General features: G+C 44.7%; 2 protein-coding genes across 2 annotated transcripts; one reads left to right on the forward strand and one right to left on the reverse strand.

Moving 5' to 3' along the window:
- Positions 1–7,909: 7,909 nt before the first annotated feature.
- Positions 7,910–11,346, reverse strand: PLICBS_007002 (mediator complex subunit; the record flags this gene model as incomplete). Its single annotated transcript, XM_018320393.2, has 3 exons — positions 7,910–9,368; positions 9,426–10,612; positions 10,663–11,346. 3 exons carry the CDS (start codon positions 11,344–11,346, stop codon positions 7,910–7,912), a joined length of 3,330 nt encoding a protein of 1,109 aa, XP_018180290.2.
- Positions 11,347–14,063: 2,717 nt separating this feature from the next.
- Positions 14,064–16,101, forward strand: PLICBS_007003 (uncharacterized protein; the record flags this gene model as incomplete). Its single annotated transcript, XM_065601100.1, has 3 exons — positions 14,064–14,302; positions 14,347–14,357; positions 15,281–16,101. 3 exons carry the CDS (start codon positions 14,064–14,066, stop codon positions 16,099–16,101), a joined length of 1,071 nt encoding a protein of 356 aa, XP_065457172.1.
- Between the last annotated feature and the right edge of the window lie 239 nt (positions 16,102–16,340).

A 16,340-nucleotide genomic window follows, 5' to 3' on the forward strand; every position in this document is an offset into this window, starting at 1 on the left:
GCTTAAAAGCTATAATATATTATACCTCTTTAAGCGGCTTTTATATAAGTTCGAGATAACCTTATTACTTAATAAAGGCTTATAACTTCCTCCTTTACCTTTATTTATACTTTTATATACTTAAGACTTATTTAACTAAATAGTATTCCTTTTCTCCTATCTCTATAAAAGTAGGTTATTAATTAATAGTCTATTAACTTAAAATAAGGTCCTTTAAGGCTTAGTAGAGCTAGTCTATATAAAACCGGTTATAAATATTTATAAATAGCCTAAATAGCTTTATTATATATAGACTTAAGACCTTACTTATAATATATTTTAAGTAAAGCTAATTAAGCTTTTTCTTAAGTCTCGCTAAAAGGTAGTTCTATAAGTCTAGCTAGACTCTATCCCTAACTTTATACTTATCTATAGGCCTATATATATAGTTAGCGCGCCGCTCTTATTTTTATATAGCTATAGCTATAAAAGATTTATAAAGGTCTATAACCTATTTAATCCTTACGATAAATACCTTTATTCTTTACTTTAAGGTTATTTTATCGCTATCCCTTATTTATAAAAGGGCGGGGGCTAGTAATATTAACTATAGGTAGAAACTATATAAGGCGAAAAAAGGGGATATTTTAATAAAGGTAAAGGTCTTTAAATTTAACGTAAGTTAGGCTATAAAGAGCTATTAGTCTTAATTATCTTAATTATAGTTAATATATACCTTAAAGTATATTTATACCTCTTAGTTAACTCTCTTTATACCTTTATCTATTTAAGGGTAATATACTATATTAAGTTATTACTTTATATTAATTAATATATATAAGTATTATTAAAACTTATTTATTTAGTTAAAGCCTTTATTATTTATTATTACCGCTAGCTATTTATAGAAATAAATATAATATTATAAGAAGTATTTTATATAAGCCTCTATACTTATAGATAATATAGGCTTAAGGACTATTTCTTTATTTAGCCTATCTCTTATAACCTAAAGGAAGTAACTTTTATACGCTAAAAGGAGGTCTATAATAAAATCTATTTATATTTAGCGGTAGAATTACTTTAGTATAAATAAAGGCTTAAATAGCCCCTTTTTATATTCCCGCTAAATCTTAATATAGCTATAAATATTATAATTATAGAAGAACCTCTTAATATATTATTATAAGAGGGGCTAATAGAACTCTTTCGCTATTAAAGTTATAATACCCTCTTTACTTAAATACTTAATTATAAGTAAGTTATAGGCCTATTAAATAAGCTTCCTTTATAGCTTATTAAGTCTTTCTACTTTTATAAAAGCAGCCCTTACCTTAGCCTTTAAAGTAAAGGGGGCTTTAAGTACCTAAAAGTAGTCTCGAAAGAAGAGATAGCCCTTAGCGTCTATATTATATTTCGCTATTTATACCTTTAGCTTAAGCTTTAAGTCTAATATATAAATATTATTCTTTACTAAACGATATATACTTTAATAAATAATATCTTATTAAATTTCTTACTTTTATAAAGAGTAAAGCTTAGGGTTTATTAATATACCTTTTAAGCTACTTACTTCTAACTATATCCTTTATATATAAATATAAAAGGCGCCCTTTAAGAGGAGCTATAAATCTTAAGCCTCTTAGTCTTCCTTTATCTCTTAGTCTTAATCCTTTCTTAATAATATATTAAAGATTACTATTAGCCTCCTTAACTTATAGATTAAAGAGAAGTTAAAACATAAGAGTAGCTTTATTTAATATATTTACTACTCTAATAATTACTACTATATTATAAAGTATTTAAGGTTCTTATAGTCTATAAAGATCGTAAAGCTTATATAACTATAAAGCTCTATATCTTATTACTTTAAATAATAGACTATTATTAATATCTCTTTATTATAGATAAAGTAATTCCGCTCTATAAATAAGAGCTTTTATAAGTAAAAAGCGATTAATTTCTTCTCTTTATTAACTTCTTATATAAATATACCGTTAAGTATAGCGCCGCTATAATCTACTTTTAAAAAGGTAAGTAAGTCTAGATCTTATTAGCTTAAGATTAACGCTTAAATAAGTAATTACTTAAGTACTTAAAAGGTAGATTAATATTCCTACTTTTATATAAATAAAGCCCCCTTTCCTATTAAGGATATTAAGGGGGTAACTATCTTTAAGAAATTAAGTATAAATATCTAATAGTAATTAATAAACCTTAAGAAGCTTTATATCTCTTTCTATATTATTAAAGTAAGCTATTTAATTATTGCCTTTATTTTAATAAGGTCTACTTTAATATTATACCTTATATAAATAATAAACTTAAGATATTTTATAGTCTTAACCCTAAATTTATATTTATTTAGGTCTAAGTAAAGGCTATATTTTTAGAGTCGCTTTAAGACTTACTATACCTTTATATAATACTCTTTAAGTAACCTATTTATATAGATTAATATATTATTTATATAAGTAAAGTAAAAGTCATTAAGGAACTCTTATAGGATACTATTAATATAGCGTTAAAAGGTAATAAAGGCGCCGCTTAAACTAAATAATATAACTATCTATTCGAAGAGCCTATACTTAATATAAAACGCTATTTTCTATTCCTCTTTAAGCGCGATCTATACTTTATAGAATGCTTATATTATATCTAGCTTAATAAATTAATAAGCCTTTATTAAGTTATAAAAAGTATTATTAATAAATAAGATTAAATAATAATCTACCTTTATAATTATATTAAGGGCTCTATAGTTATAATAGAAATAGAGCCTACCTTTTAGTTTTTATATAAATAAGATTAGCGCTATTACTTTTAAGTTACTTACTTAAATAAACCCTTTATCTAAAAGGTCATTAAGTATCTTCTATAATATTAAGAGCTCCTTTTATAATATTCTATATAGTACTTTATAAGGTATAGGCGGGTTTTATTTATTAAGCCCTTTCTTAAAGGGGATTTAATAATTAATATTAAATTTATATAAGTTAAGCTTATTTATTTCTTACTTTATAAAGAGCGGAAATAAGTTATAAAAATATAAGAAGATTATATATAAGAGCTCTTATTTAGACTTAAATTACTTTAAGGATAGGGCTCTCTCGATATCTCTTAAGCTAATAGCGAAGATCGTAGCCTTAATTACGCTATAGCCCTCTCTCTTATAGATCCTTTTTATATAGCCTATAAAAGTTATAGCGATAATATATTATATACTCTTAATATCCTTTATAAGGCTATTTCTTAAGTATAGGCTATATATATATTATACCTATATCTATAAGGGGCTATATTAAAGCTTCCTTTTATATAAGATTAAATATAACTTTATATATTAAAATTAAGGTTTCCTTAAAATTAAGGGGAATTTAAGCTTAAGTATTATATAGGTATATATTAATTAAAGGGTTTTATTAATCTTTATAGTTAACTATATTAAACCCTTAATTACCGCTCTTATTATAACGTTAAAGACCCCCTTTACTTTATAGGGGTAGATCCTTTTTAGTAATAATTTAAGGTCTTAAGCGACCTCCTTATTTATTATTATATAATATTAATACCCTTTATCTATAAGTATAGTTAATAAGAGACCTTTATTAATCGAGACTAAAACTAATAATAAATCTATCTTAAAGTACTCTTATAGCCTCTCTTTCTATATTAATACCTCTTATAGCCTTAAAGCATAACTTTACTTTAAGGCGATATATTTCCTTAAGTAAACTTTATACTTTTAGTTCCGCTCTCTATATTATAGTTATCTTTAAGTTCTAGTTTAAATTTCGCGCGGTTTATTAAGATTACTTTATTCTTCTTTAGCTAATAAATAAGGGTATAAAGATAGTTACGAATTAAATATTTACTCCCCTTATAGTATAGGTAGCGTCTTTACTTACGCTACTTATTTCTCTCTTTATTAAATACTTATTTAGCTTATTTACTTATATTTAAGGGAGTATTCCCTTAAGTCCCTATCTTTTTAGGCCTAGGGCCGTAGCTTATAATATAAGTAGAGGTTATAAGGGTATCCTTTTTATAGTCTATAATAAGTATTACTTATAGGGCCTTTCTTTCGCCCTTAAGCCTTACTTTTTCTACTTTATAGAAAGCGGCCTATTAATTAGCTAAGCGCTAGCGTTATTTCTTTTTAAGTTCCTTAAATTAATTAATCGCTTTAAAGTTAGCTATAATAATATATAGCTATTAAATAAAGCTATAAAAGTTAAGTTTTAACGTAACTATAATAAGCTACTCTTTAAGTATAGGGGAGAAAGAGTTCTATAGTTAAGTATACTTTATAGCGTTATCCTAAGAGGAGCTACTTATAGTTATAAAGGTACTCTCGAAGTCTAGGATAAAGTCCCCGAACCTTTACTTATCCCTTTATATAAAGGTCTATAGCCTATCTTATACTTTCTCCTTCTTTTATATATTCCCGAAGATCTATTTAAGGTACGAAAAGAAGTCCTTAAGGTCTCTCTTATTATTAATCCCCCTCTCTCTCTAAAATACCTTTACGCTCTATATCTTAGACTCTAAAAAGGTATATAAGATTTTAAACTAGATTATAGTATCTAGCCTATTTAGGTTTTTTACTCTATTAGTTACGTATTTAAACTATAGTTACTTTAGGTATAAGTAAAAAGAGTCTATTTAGCTATCTTACTTTAGCTATATAAATAGCTTCCTTTTTTTCGGTTTTACTTTATTTATTATAGCTAGTATAGCGGCTAGAGTTAAGGTTATAGTCCCCTTAATTATAGCTATAGCTAGACCCTTTAGGGTCCTTAATAAGGCTTTTTTTATATAGTTATTAAGTATAATCGCATTAAGCATATTAAAGAAGTATATCTATTCTATATTTAGGGTAGCGAGTTATTACTTTACTATCGCTTATTGCCCTATTATAGCTTATTAAGCTATTTCTACTTATTAGGCTATAGGCGCTAGCTAAAGGGCTAGTCTATTTAATAAGATCTTATCTATCGTTCTTTTATATTATTTTATTAGTTAATAGTATATATTATAATAAGGCTAGCTTTAATAAATAAGAGCTAATTAGCTTATTAATATTAAATATATTATAAGGAAGTAAAATAAGGTTATATAGGCTAGCTGCCTTTATGCCTATAGTGCCCCCTTTCCTCGCGCGGCGCCCCTTTCTACCTTATAGCGCTATATAACTTAGCGGGCAGCCCGGGCCGAGCCTAGGCTTAGACCCTAGGGGCTAACCCTTAATATCGTCGGTAGTATCGTCTTCGGTAACTCTAAGGTATTAAGGGACCTTAAGCTTCTTATTAATAGCATCGAGGCGCAGCTAGCCGTAGGTATTAATAATAATAGTTAAGTTATAGATATTAAGGTAGCTATCTTAAAGGTTCTAGTAATAGTTAGCGAGTAGGCCTAAAAGTAAGGTAAAAGGTAAAGAAAGTAATAATATAACGGAGAGACGAATTAATAGCTTTTTAAGCTACTAATAGGCAGTAATTTAACTATAATATAGCGGCTAACCTTCTATAAGGCATTTAAAGATCGTATAACTATAAGGTAAGCCATATTAATACTTAAAGTTACTTATATAAGGCTTTAATAGTTAGGGCTCTATTTAATTAGGTATTATAACGAGGGTAAAGCGATATTACTTAATAAAGAGGTTAACTACTTAATATATAACCTATTAATTTAACTTACTTAGCTACGCTTATTATAAATAACGCTATTAGCGATATAGCTACTTAATAGCTATCTACTTATAGGACCTAGCTTTATTCTTAAGTATCGCTAAGAAGGCCTTATAGAAGTAAAGAAAGTCGCTCGTACCTATTATAAGATATAACTTAACGTTTATATAAGTAATCTTAACTAAACTATTAACTTTTTAGCTAAAGTTATAATAGCGGTTAATATAATACTTTACTTATTACTTTCGCTAAGGTATATATTCCTCTTATATATATTATAGGATATACCCTTACCTATAGCTAAAGGTCTTAACGAGAGACTTTTATATATCTTTAAAGGTATCGTAATTAAGGGTATAGACGATAGCTTAAAATACCTTAAATATGCCCTTATAGTTATAGTCTTCGGTATCTAGGCTCGAAATGCCCTCTTTTACTTCTTATTATACTTATTTACGGCTAGTAATATTAAGGTCGAGCTCGGGCTTTAAGGGCTCTTTAAGTACGTTATTAAATAAGTTAATGCTATCGTTATCGTAATTATCGTTATCTCTTAAGGCTATAAAGTTATCGTTACGACTTTTTAGGTCCTTCTAGCGCGAGTTAATTTTCGTATAGGCGTTAGCTAAGAGGTAGTAAACGTAAAGCTATAACTATACATTAGGGAAGGTCTTCGCGATAGCTATACGAAGAGCCTACTCTTTATCTATAATAACGACCTTAAGCGCCTTAATCTCGAGGCTCTTTCGTAAGTTATCTAGCTAGTCTATAAGCTACTAAAAATAATACTCTTTTTCGCCCTTAACGAGGCTAAAGGCAAAGTTTACTAAGCTCTTTTAATCTATAATGCCTATAGCCTAAAAGAACGGTATTTTAAAGCGGTTAATCTTATATATATTATCTAAGCTAAAGACTTCTAGGAACTTCTTCTATATCTCGTAATATTAAGGATAGGTCTAGAAAATACACTTAAGGTAGTCTTCATTATTAAAGAGCTTACTAACGAGAATCTTACCGGCCTCGAGCTCCTTAATAAAGGCTTAAGTAAGTATTAAACCGTCGAGGCGCTCTTATTTAATCGCCTACCTATCGTTATAGATATCTCTCTTTCGAAAGAAAGAGTAGTCTAGGTCAGTATTATAGACGAGGTTCGCTATTTCTCGTACTCATATAGTATACTTAAAGGCGAGATCTTATTCCTTTTACTATTAGAGAGATATATAGTAGCGATAAAGGCTATAAGCTAATAGATCGAGAGATTTACTATAATTATACTAGCCTTAAACGATCTTATACCTCTACTTCTAGCTAGAGGACTTAATCGCCGAGACCGTAATAATAATAAAGCAGTCGATCTTTTACGTTAATGCCTTTCGTAGCCTAGTACTCTTAGAGGTACGCTTAAGGCCTCGATTATAGGCAAAACGAATCTAGGTTAGTTATACGACTCTATTAACTTTATACCTCATACCGGAAAAAGACCTAACGATAGAGGTACCGTTATTAAGGTACTAGTCTTAAAGGAAGCCGAAGAGCTCGTTAAAGGTATCGAAATTAGTAAACGGCAGTAATAAGGGAATCGGATCGCTAAAGTTATCGTTATCCATAGCGGCGGCTATAATAATAGCTAAGGAGGGAGAGATCCCCTCGCTAAGAGGCTCCTTATTATTAAGTAAGAGGCTAAGATCTATCCTTAACGCTACGGTAATATAAAAGGCATTAAATTAGTAATCTTTACCGTAGTATTAAAAGGTCTCAATCTATAGTTATAGCGCCGGGGCTATATTTAGTAGCCTTCCTCGCGGCGCTAGGCTTGCGCACTAAAAATAGGTGTGGCGGGCTAGGCGGTACGGGATTGGGCAAAAATCTAGCCCTATAGGGTAGACGGTGGGGTTGCCTTGCGAATAGAAATATGATGCCTTACGAATAGTAGATCTCATAATAAAAACATAATACTTCGTACAAAGGTCTGCGCCTCGTCCGGGGCGGCCCTGTATTTCTTTCTGCTCTGGTATCATCATTATCCTAGACATACACGTGCAACCAAATCGCTTGTACACGCCGCTGTGGGTGGAACCTAGGACCCTTTCCCGCCGTCCCAGATGCGCCGCCCCCGGCCCCCATTTGTCTCTTCCCCCAAAAACACCGTGTCGCCGGTTGAACCCCCCGTTTTTGTTTTCGACGCCCGCCGCCCTCTGCAATGTTTTCGCCCCCCGGGGTCGCTTCGTAGAGGCGCTCTAGTCGAGAATCACGACTTCCTGCTGCTGCCCGCCTTCCTTCTTGATCTTGGCGCCATCGGCCGTCGTCGCCGCGGCGACTTGTTGCGCGGCACCCCTAATAGCTTCGTCCACGGCGCTGAGCATCCCGACGACACCGCCGGAGGGCTTACCCGCGGCGCCCGTCGTGAGGCCGAGCCAGCCCTGGCCGCGCGACGCCCATACAGGTTTCAGCGCCTTCGTGAACTCATCTTCTGGCGACGCCTTGGTCCCAGGGTCGGATCGCCAGACGTGCCACCAGGCCTCCCCTTGCTTCGGTTTCAGGCGCACTTCGAGCGTGACGCGCTTCTGGGCATCCTTGCCGCCCGAATCGGGCGACGGTAACGTGTACGCGATGCTCATCCACGCAATCGACTTCATCGAGACTTCGACACGACCGCGTTTCTCCGCGGTCAGGCTGTCCCACTGGGACTGCATGTCGTCGATTGCCCTGAGAGCTGGGAGCGAGGCGGGCAGCCACGCCATCAGGGCGCCGATGCCACCATCGGTGTTGACCAGCTTGCGCATAAGATCGACGACCCGAAGGTGGGGGTTTCCGTCCTCTATCCTGATGTCGATATCATCCTTGGAGAGGTCCAGTCCCACACGCCATCGTCGAGGCGGCGTCGTGGGAGCGTCGTCCTGCCCGTCCTCGCCGCTCGCTGGTGGTGTGGAGGGGAGTTCGCTGTAACTGAAGGCCACAAACTTGAGAGTGATCGCCTCCCGAGTGATTACCCCGCTTGCCTTCTCGAGTGCTTCGAAGAAATTGATGAAGCGATCGATGGACTTGATCCGGGTCTTGAGAGTATCAAGGAGAGGTCCCCCTACGGGACGCCGAAGGCGTAGCGAGAACTCGCCCCGAGGGACGTTGTATGATACGTCGCGGTTCATTAGGTTCCGAAGAGCCGCGAGTTGCGACGGTCTCCGTACTCTGATGACTGCTTCAGACTCGCACACGAGCACGCCCGTTGGCGTGTCGCCCTCTTTCGTCTCTTCCCCGGGCCGGCGCATGGACTGGATGCCTTTGAAGTTGATTGTAACCATGTCCTCGGCCCACGCCTGCTTCGACTCCAGTGCGGCGCCTGCGTATTTCTGCATAAGATGAGACAGTGCCGCATCCTTTACGCCGGAGTCACTGCCAGAAGAGTTGCTTCTTGACCTGGCCTGATACGTGTCTGATACCATGGCGGGGAACAGGGCCGAAAGCGAGATTTTGACGCAAGGAATCCTGACTTGGTGCGGAAGCGACACCTCGGCGCCAGCGCTCGACTTGTTCTTAATCCTGTGCCGGAGCAGCTCTCGCATATCGATTGACTGTGTCATGATGCCAGTCGCGAACAGGGCCAAGTTGTTCCAGAACTCCTCCCCACGGTCTGGGTAGCCCTTGTCGAGAGCCAGCTTGGCCTTGAATTTGACGGGCCGGTTCGTCTCGTCCCGGTTTCTGAGAGATTCGTTAGCATGCAAGCCATGCTCAAGGGTCGAAACGGGCATTGCTGACGCTTCTAAGAGCCACCACTCATCGCCGCCCAGGCCAAGGAACACCCCCACGAACCAGCTCGCTCCCCAGCCATCTTTTTGCAGCCAAATGGCCCGGGTCCACTCGCGCAGCTTGGTCGCCGATTTGATCTCCTCGATCGTGAGAGGGGCCTTGCGCGTGAACCAGCCCATGGAGCTCCCTCTTCTGCTAATGTCGTCCTCCATGATTGCGCACCGGGCGTTTTCGAGGCAGGCCACGCCATCCTCTGCTGGGTTCTTGCCAGTGTTCAGCTGATGCTCGTACTGGACCGTGAACTTGGAGTGAGGCTTGACGGCAAATGCGCCAGTCGTTGGTTCTACGAGCAGACAAGCCCTGTTGTTTTCTCCAATCTGAGTGGCCAGGTACGACGCCGCTGGATCACTCGTTGAGACGTCCAGGACCATGCTGGCCTGCCGGTTCTTATAGCGCGCTGCAGACAACAGCTTGTCGTGGGTGTTCGTCAAGATGGACTGGATGTGGCGGCCAACAATGTTTGAAAGAAGGGACTCGGCCGACAGATGCTGTAGATTCAGATCGATCTCGACATCCTTGACTTCCTTGCTGTCGCGGTACCACTTGGCAGAGAGGAAACTCGACGATTTGGGGTCGGGCTTGCCGTCCGCTTGGCGCCCGCTGTTGATGGCGATCAAAACCCAGCTCTTGGTGCCAGTAATGGCAGTGCGAGGCGTCCAGTATTGGATGGCCAGAGATCGGTTGAGCGGCTCGACGGCCAAAGTTCCAGTCCAGGAGCCCCTACTGAGCAATAGGGCTTGCCGCTTCAGTTCGTTGATCTTGCACGTGAGGACAAACTCATGCAGGAAGTTGTAGCAGCCCACCAGGCCGTCCTTGCTCAGGGCATCGTTGACGCAGCCTTCGAGATATGAGCGCAGCGAGTCAGACAGCGATGACGCCGAAGGTGTGAACGCATATCTGAAGTCAATGAACCAGAATTGCTTGTCAAAGTCTTCATCCGCAATGGTGAGGTCAACCTCGAATTCGCCGTCGACTTTGAACGTTACACGCCCTGAGCCGATTTCGTAGTTTCGGAATGCATAAGGGATTTTGTCATAGTCTTCAAGGTTCAGTCGTAGGGAAAGGAGGGTGTTGAGATCGTTGAACCACTTAAACTCTTCCGTCGGGGTCATGGGTGGCGGGTCCAGGTAGCCAAGCTTCAAAGTGTCAGCATCGCAGCGTGAATGGTCAGCACGGGTAGACTCACATCGGGTATCCACGGCGCGGAGCCGGTGGACAGAACCTGCAAGGCTGTCTTGAGGTCTGGGCTGGGCATCCGCGCAAAGGTCAAGTCTCGCTTGAGGTTGACGACGTTATCCAGGGTGGCATCGTATAGGATCCTCTGCTGATCAATGTGGAACTTGAGGTCTATCAGCTTGCTGACGGCACCCGCTTTCCTACTCCATTCTGCGATGACGAGGGCCTTGAGCCACTTCCCGTGCATGTCCTGCGCGAAGCTCGCAAGGCTCGCCTTTTTGCGCAGATTCTCGTTGGAGTTGTCGTCCGGGCCGCTCGAATTGTACGTGGCGTTTCCGTTGACGGCTGCGCCTGGTATCGGCATCTTGGCCAGCTCTGCGACCTTCTCTTGGAGGGAGTTGTGCGACACCTGAGCTAGCCGGGTGAGAAGAAGCGACAGCGGAACGAAGCCCTGGGTGATGTGGACTATCTCGTCGGGGAGGTCATTCATCCTTGAGAGCTGATCGCCAGACGGCGCGGCCGCGCCAACGCTGTCGCCGCCGTTGACAGCATCATGGTGGCTGGCGGTCGCAGGAGCCTTGCCCTTGTCCGGCGCAACTTGCTCATGGCCGGCCGCGCTGGCACCGTTGACTCCGTTGATGACGAGGTCCCTGTCATGGTCGGTGCGCATGCCATTTTGGCCGGCAGGCTCCATGTTGACGACGCCGGGCATCTACTCCAAGGGGAGAGTCGGCGCGCGCGTGCCCCCAACGCGGGTCGACCAACGGCCAACGACCCCAACAAGCGACAGGCGCGAGGGTGAAGAAGTGCGCTCGAGTAGCAGTGGCACTTGGGTCGGCATGGACGCAGCTTGTGCAGGCGTCTCGGAAGCTGGGCCTAATGGTGCTCGACCACGAGGCTCGTCCGCACCATAGCACGCAGGCAAGGCGCGCGCGAGATGCCCATGCAAGCCGGGCAAGCGGCGGGTCGCGGCCGACGCGCTGCCTCCTCTGGCTTTGAGGGCGCGCGATTGAGCGCACGACGGCTCGGGCTCGGGGCGAAGGGCAGAGAGGCGGAGAGCGTCGCAGGGCCCCAAGGGAAGCGGACGGGAAGTCGAGGGCGTCTCGGGGCAACGCGACGCGGCGGGACGGTCGATTCGGTTGTCGCTGTCGACGATGGTAAACGAATGACACTGATCGCCCGGTATTCCGATGCTGAAGAGATGCTTTGCGTGGTGGGTGGGCGCGTCGTGGTAGGGAGGTCGGGTGGAGGTGCAAATGTGAGAGGTAGCTGGTGGTGATGAGAAGATGGCGGCTTCAAGGATCCGCCTGCTTGCCTGCCTCTGGTTTGTTGCGGCGGAGCCGAGCTGCGAGCGACGAGCGCTCGGGTCATGTGAGGCTGGTCGTGCACGGGCCAATGGGGCCGTGGCCTGTGTGGCTTCGGCGCTTATGTAATGCGTTTTGCTGTCGTCTCACGCAGCACAAGCGGAGCGGAGTCTGGGCGACGCGAACGTCATTCTCTCGATTCCACCCTGCTGTGGCTTGGTGCGCCATTCTTGGAGGTATGAAAGTCTATTTTGGAGACCACGCCGATTTTCCGCCTCTGGTTATCGCATTGCCGGCCGAGACGGCTCGAGCTCTCGTTGGCGCACAAGCCCGCAACGACCGGCATTGACAAGAGCATCTCCTCAAAGGAGACAAATCGACTTGCACGAGCTGCCCTGGCGGAGAGGTAGGCAAGGGAGACATTTGCTCCAAACAAATCACATGTGGCCTGGTACATGAGTTACGGCAGGCATCTTGTCTGAACCCTGGTGCTGCCCTATCGTGATGTAAGAAAGCAGACCTCGGTCTTCTATGCCTTCGTCGCTCTATTGATCGGTGCCGTCTATTTTGCACAAATAGCCCTGATTGCTCTTGCCGACACAGATGGCCTGCCCGCCTACCTGGAAGGTGCGCCTGCATGAGCACATACATCGTTCGTGGCATGGAGCGTCAACGAGACAGGCAGGCCCTTGACGGCCCAAACCCTTTCACGACTGCCAACACCGAGGTGTTTGGCATTCATTGTTGGAGCCGATTGCTAGTCATTTGTCGTCTTCCACAAGTGGGTGCAATTGTATGTCCCCGCGCGACGCTCACACCACAGTCTGCGAGGTCATCCACCTTGGCCAAGACTCGCAGCCGCGCCGTCCAGGGCTCAGATGCGTCGCTCTTTCGGCCAGGGGGTCCGGCTGACCATGCTGAGCGCAGTGAGCGGGGTTGCCAGCCACGACTGCAAGGTGCTGAACCAGTCTTTGGGGGCCGGAAGGCGCAAGCGCATTCCGTCTTGACCTGCACTTTGCGAATGATACCGACGTCAGAACTCCAGGGCTGACTGTTCGGCAATGCCAAAGCCTCAAGGATGGATGGGTCGCCGTACGACCGCCCACTTGGCCACCGCCTAGGCAAGCGCAAGCGAGGCTCATCCCCGGCCGACGGCGAAGAAGTCGTGGCACAGCGACACCAAACCCGGACTCCCTTCCCTTCAACGTATTCGCAGCATGCGACGGGGAGCTTGCCTTTCCAACGCGCCAGCGGGAGCCCTGATCATCGGCGACCGGCTTGTCGCCAAGAATTCGAAATCGCCATCATATGTGCCTTGCCACTCGAATACGATGCCGTGTGCCTCCTGTTTGACGAGTTCTGGGACGATCACGTCGAGGTCTATGGGAGAGCAACCGGAGACCGCAACACATACACGAACGGTCGCATCGGAAAGCACAATGTAGTCTTGGTCCTTCTCTACCGGATGGGCAAGGCGACGGCAGCTGGCGCAGCCGCAAGCATGTGTTTGAGCTACACCGGCCTCCGTGTGGTATTTCTCGTGGGCATTTGTGGCGGCGTCCCTTTCCCGCGAGACGGGGAGGAGATTGTCCTTGGCGATGTGGTCATCAGCAAAACAATCATCCAGTACGACTTTGGACGGCAGTATCCTGGCCACTTTGCTCGGAAGGAGGCGGTTGGCGACACACTCGGCATGCCAAGTAAAGATGTCCGCAACATGTTGGCGCTCCTCGAGACTCGTCGTGGCAGAGGCCGGCTTCGGACAAAGACCGCCGAATACCTACAAGAGCTTCAGGCTAACGCCAAGAGACAAACGATCGGAAATACCTATGCCTACCCCGGAGTGGTTGAGGACAAACTCTTCGACGCGGACTACCGACACAAGCACAGGGGTTACCCGCAATGCATATGCCACGAGAATCACGGGCAATTCGGATCAGTCTGTGCGAAGGCAATAGCATCATCATGCGAAGATTTGGGTTGCGACGAGTCGTTTTTGGTCCCCAGAGAACGGTTTCGCGCAAGTACAACTGAGCGACGGGCAAACGCACATAGCTCGGGAGACCCTGCCATACATGTTGGGCTGGTCGCGTCTGGCGACACAGTCATGAAATCTGGCGAGGATCGAGATAGCATTGCTGCCCGCGATGGCATTGTTGCATTCGAGATGGAGGGCGCTGGCGTGTGGGACGAGATGCCCAGCGTTGTTGTCAAAGGTGTATGCGACTACGCCGACTGCCATAAGCACAAAAGGTGGCAAGATTTTGCGGCGGCTGCGGCAGCCTCTGCTATGAAGGGCCTCTTGAATCTCTGGTTATACCGAGATGATGCGCCGCAGCCCGCGAGGTGCGCCGGCTCTTCGACTGATATGGTCACAGCTGATGCTGCAGTTCGAGTAACGGTACGCGACCACCACGTCGTTGTAACTCTCGAGAGAGCTAGTCAGACCACACATGTCATACGTCTGGCAAGCGACGAGCTCAGAGATCAGCCGTCGTTTCATCGAGTGACGGTCATTGACGCGCGCGGGATACCATTGCCATTCTACTTGGAAACAGTAACGTCGAAAGAAGTACCACCTCTCCAGTACCTTGCTGGTCTTACAAAGCACTAATTATTTGCAGTTATTCACCCATATTCTCAAAGAAAGGTTTGGGGATCTCGGAACTGGCAAGATAGAACGGAATGAATGGTCGCTCGAAGACAGGGATACGGGGCAAGCCCTCGATCTCTCCATGCCGTGGCTCTCGCTTTTCAAGGTAGGGAGTCAGCGGCCATTGCTTAGACAATATGCTCACTATCCAATAGCCCAACCAAGTGCTTTTTATGAGCATGATATTTCGACGACGTACAACACCGTCGACAAGATGCCCTTCTTGTTCGTTCAGCAACCGTGGCTATACAGATACCGAAACTCAATGGTAAATACTACCGGCTGAGGGATTCAAGTCGGGTTCTCACCAATTCATTCTAGCAAGAGATGCGGATTGTCCTACCAGAGAGTCCAGGAAATACAAAAGTACGAATTTTTGGACGCAGAGCAACCCACCTGGCTGCCGTCACCCGGGCCTTCGATCATCCCCCCCGAGGTGACCGGACCACAGAAACCCCAGCTTCAAACGGCGGACGACGACATCAGCCAGTACAGGCGCGTGTCAGTTATTGACACAACGTTCCAGATGTGCAAAGCTAGCAGCGGGGATGGAGTGGGAAGTTCACGGATCCTACTGACAGCCCGGGACTTGCATGAAATTGAGGCCCTTGCACGGCGCCTCGCGATTGTATCGGGATTGTCCGTGGCAGACTGCTCAACACTCCTGAAAGATGATGAGGTGACCCTCTCATCCATCCGGGAGGAGCTCGAATGGGTGCCTATGCCGGCGCCCGCGCGAGGATCTCGTGAGGATTACGAGGGGCCCGCCAACTCATCCTGGGCCGACAGGATGATCTTTTCACCAGATACGTCCTTCGGCGAGGGGCTTAGGGTCAACTTTGGCGATCTTGACCGCTCGCTCGACGAGGCCAACGCACAGCTCAGATCCCTGCTAGAGATGACCCGCCCTATCAACCCTAGGGCGCCGCTCACCCGCGAGAGCTCATCGTCAACGCTGCGCCCGCACGGCTTCGCTGATGACTCGCGTCTAAGTGACTCGACTCTGCGTCCCTTCTCCCAGTCCCTTGAAACTCCCCCATCCTTCAATACCTGGAATGACTTCTTAACTGGCCAAGGTCACGGCACCGCACCCAGGACCGCCATGTATATCCCGGGTCTCACCGAGGTAAACTTCGTCCCACCGCCACTGCCCCCGCCGCGGCAGTTACCCTTTACACGCCTTTCAACAGAAACGGACAATGCCCAACTCGACCGCCAGGCCGTCATCCACGACAAAGCCACAGACCATGACGAGAATTACCACCCGGCATCTGGCTCCCCTGTCAGGGGTGGCACCGCGTACCACGCATCCTCTATGGCCAACGAGATGCTCAAGGGTGAGATAGAGGACGGAGCGGGAGAGGCATTGTGGCTGCAACATGGGCGCTTCTTTCCGAGCACCGCAGACGCCCATACGCGGCATACGTTGGAGAGGCTCAACTCGAACCAGGAGGAAGTCCAAGCGGTTGAGGGAATCCGACGCCTTGGCTGAATCCGAATCCGAATCCGTGAAGAGGCGGCCCCTCGACTACCCGTCGCTGACGCTTGTCTTGGCATGGTCGTCCGTCGAGACGGGTAGCGGCTGTTAAGTTGACGACGGGCTCACAACTTCTCGGTTCTACTTGGACTTGTTCCTATGCGGGTATAGAAAGAAGATGAGGCGCATTGCATCCGGGCGGGGCTGCCGTCGTTCCTTAAGGCCGTATCCAAGGTCCCGCACAATACTGTCCT

The sequence above is a fragment of the Purpureocillium lilacinum genome, assembly GCF_023168085.1.
Source record: "Purpureocillium lilacinum CBS 284.36 DNA, scaffold_5, whole genome shotgun sequence".
Lineage (NCBI taxonomy): Eukaryota > Fungi > Ascomycota > Sordariomycetes > Hypocreales > Ophiocordycipitaceae > Purpureocillium > Purpureocillium lilacinum.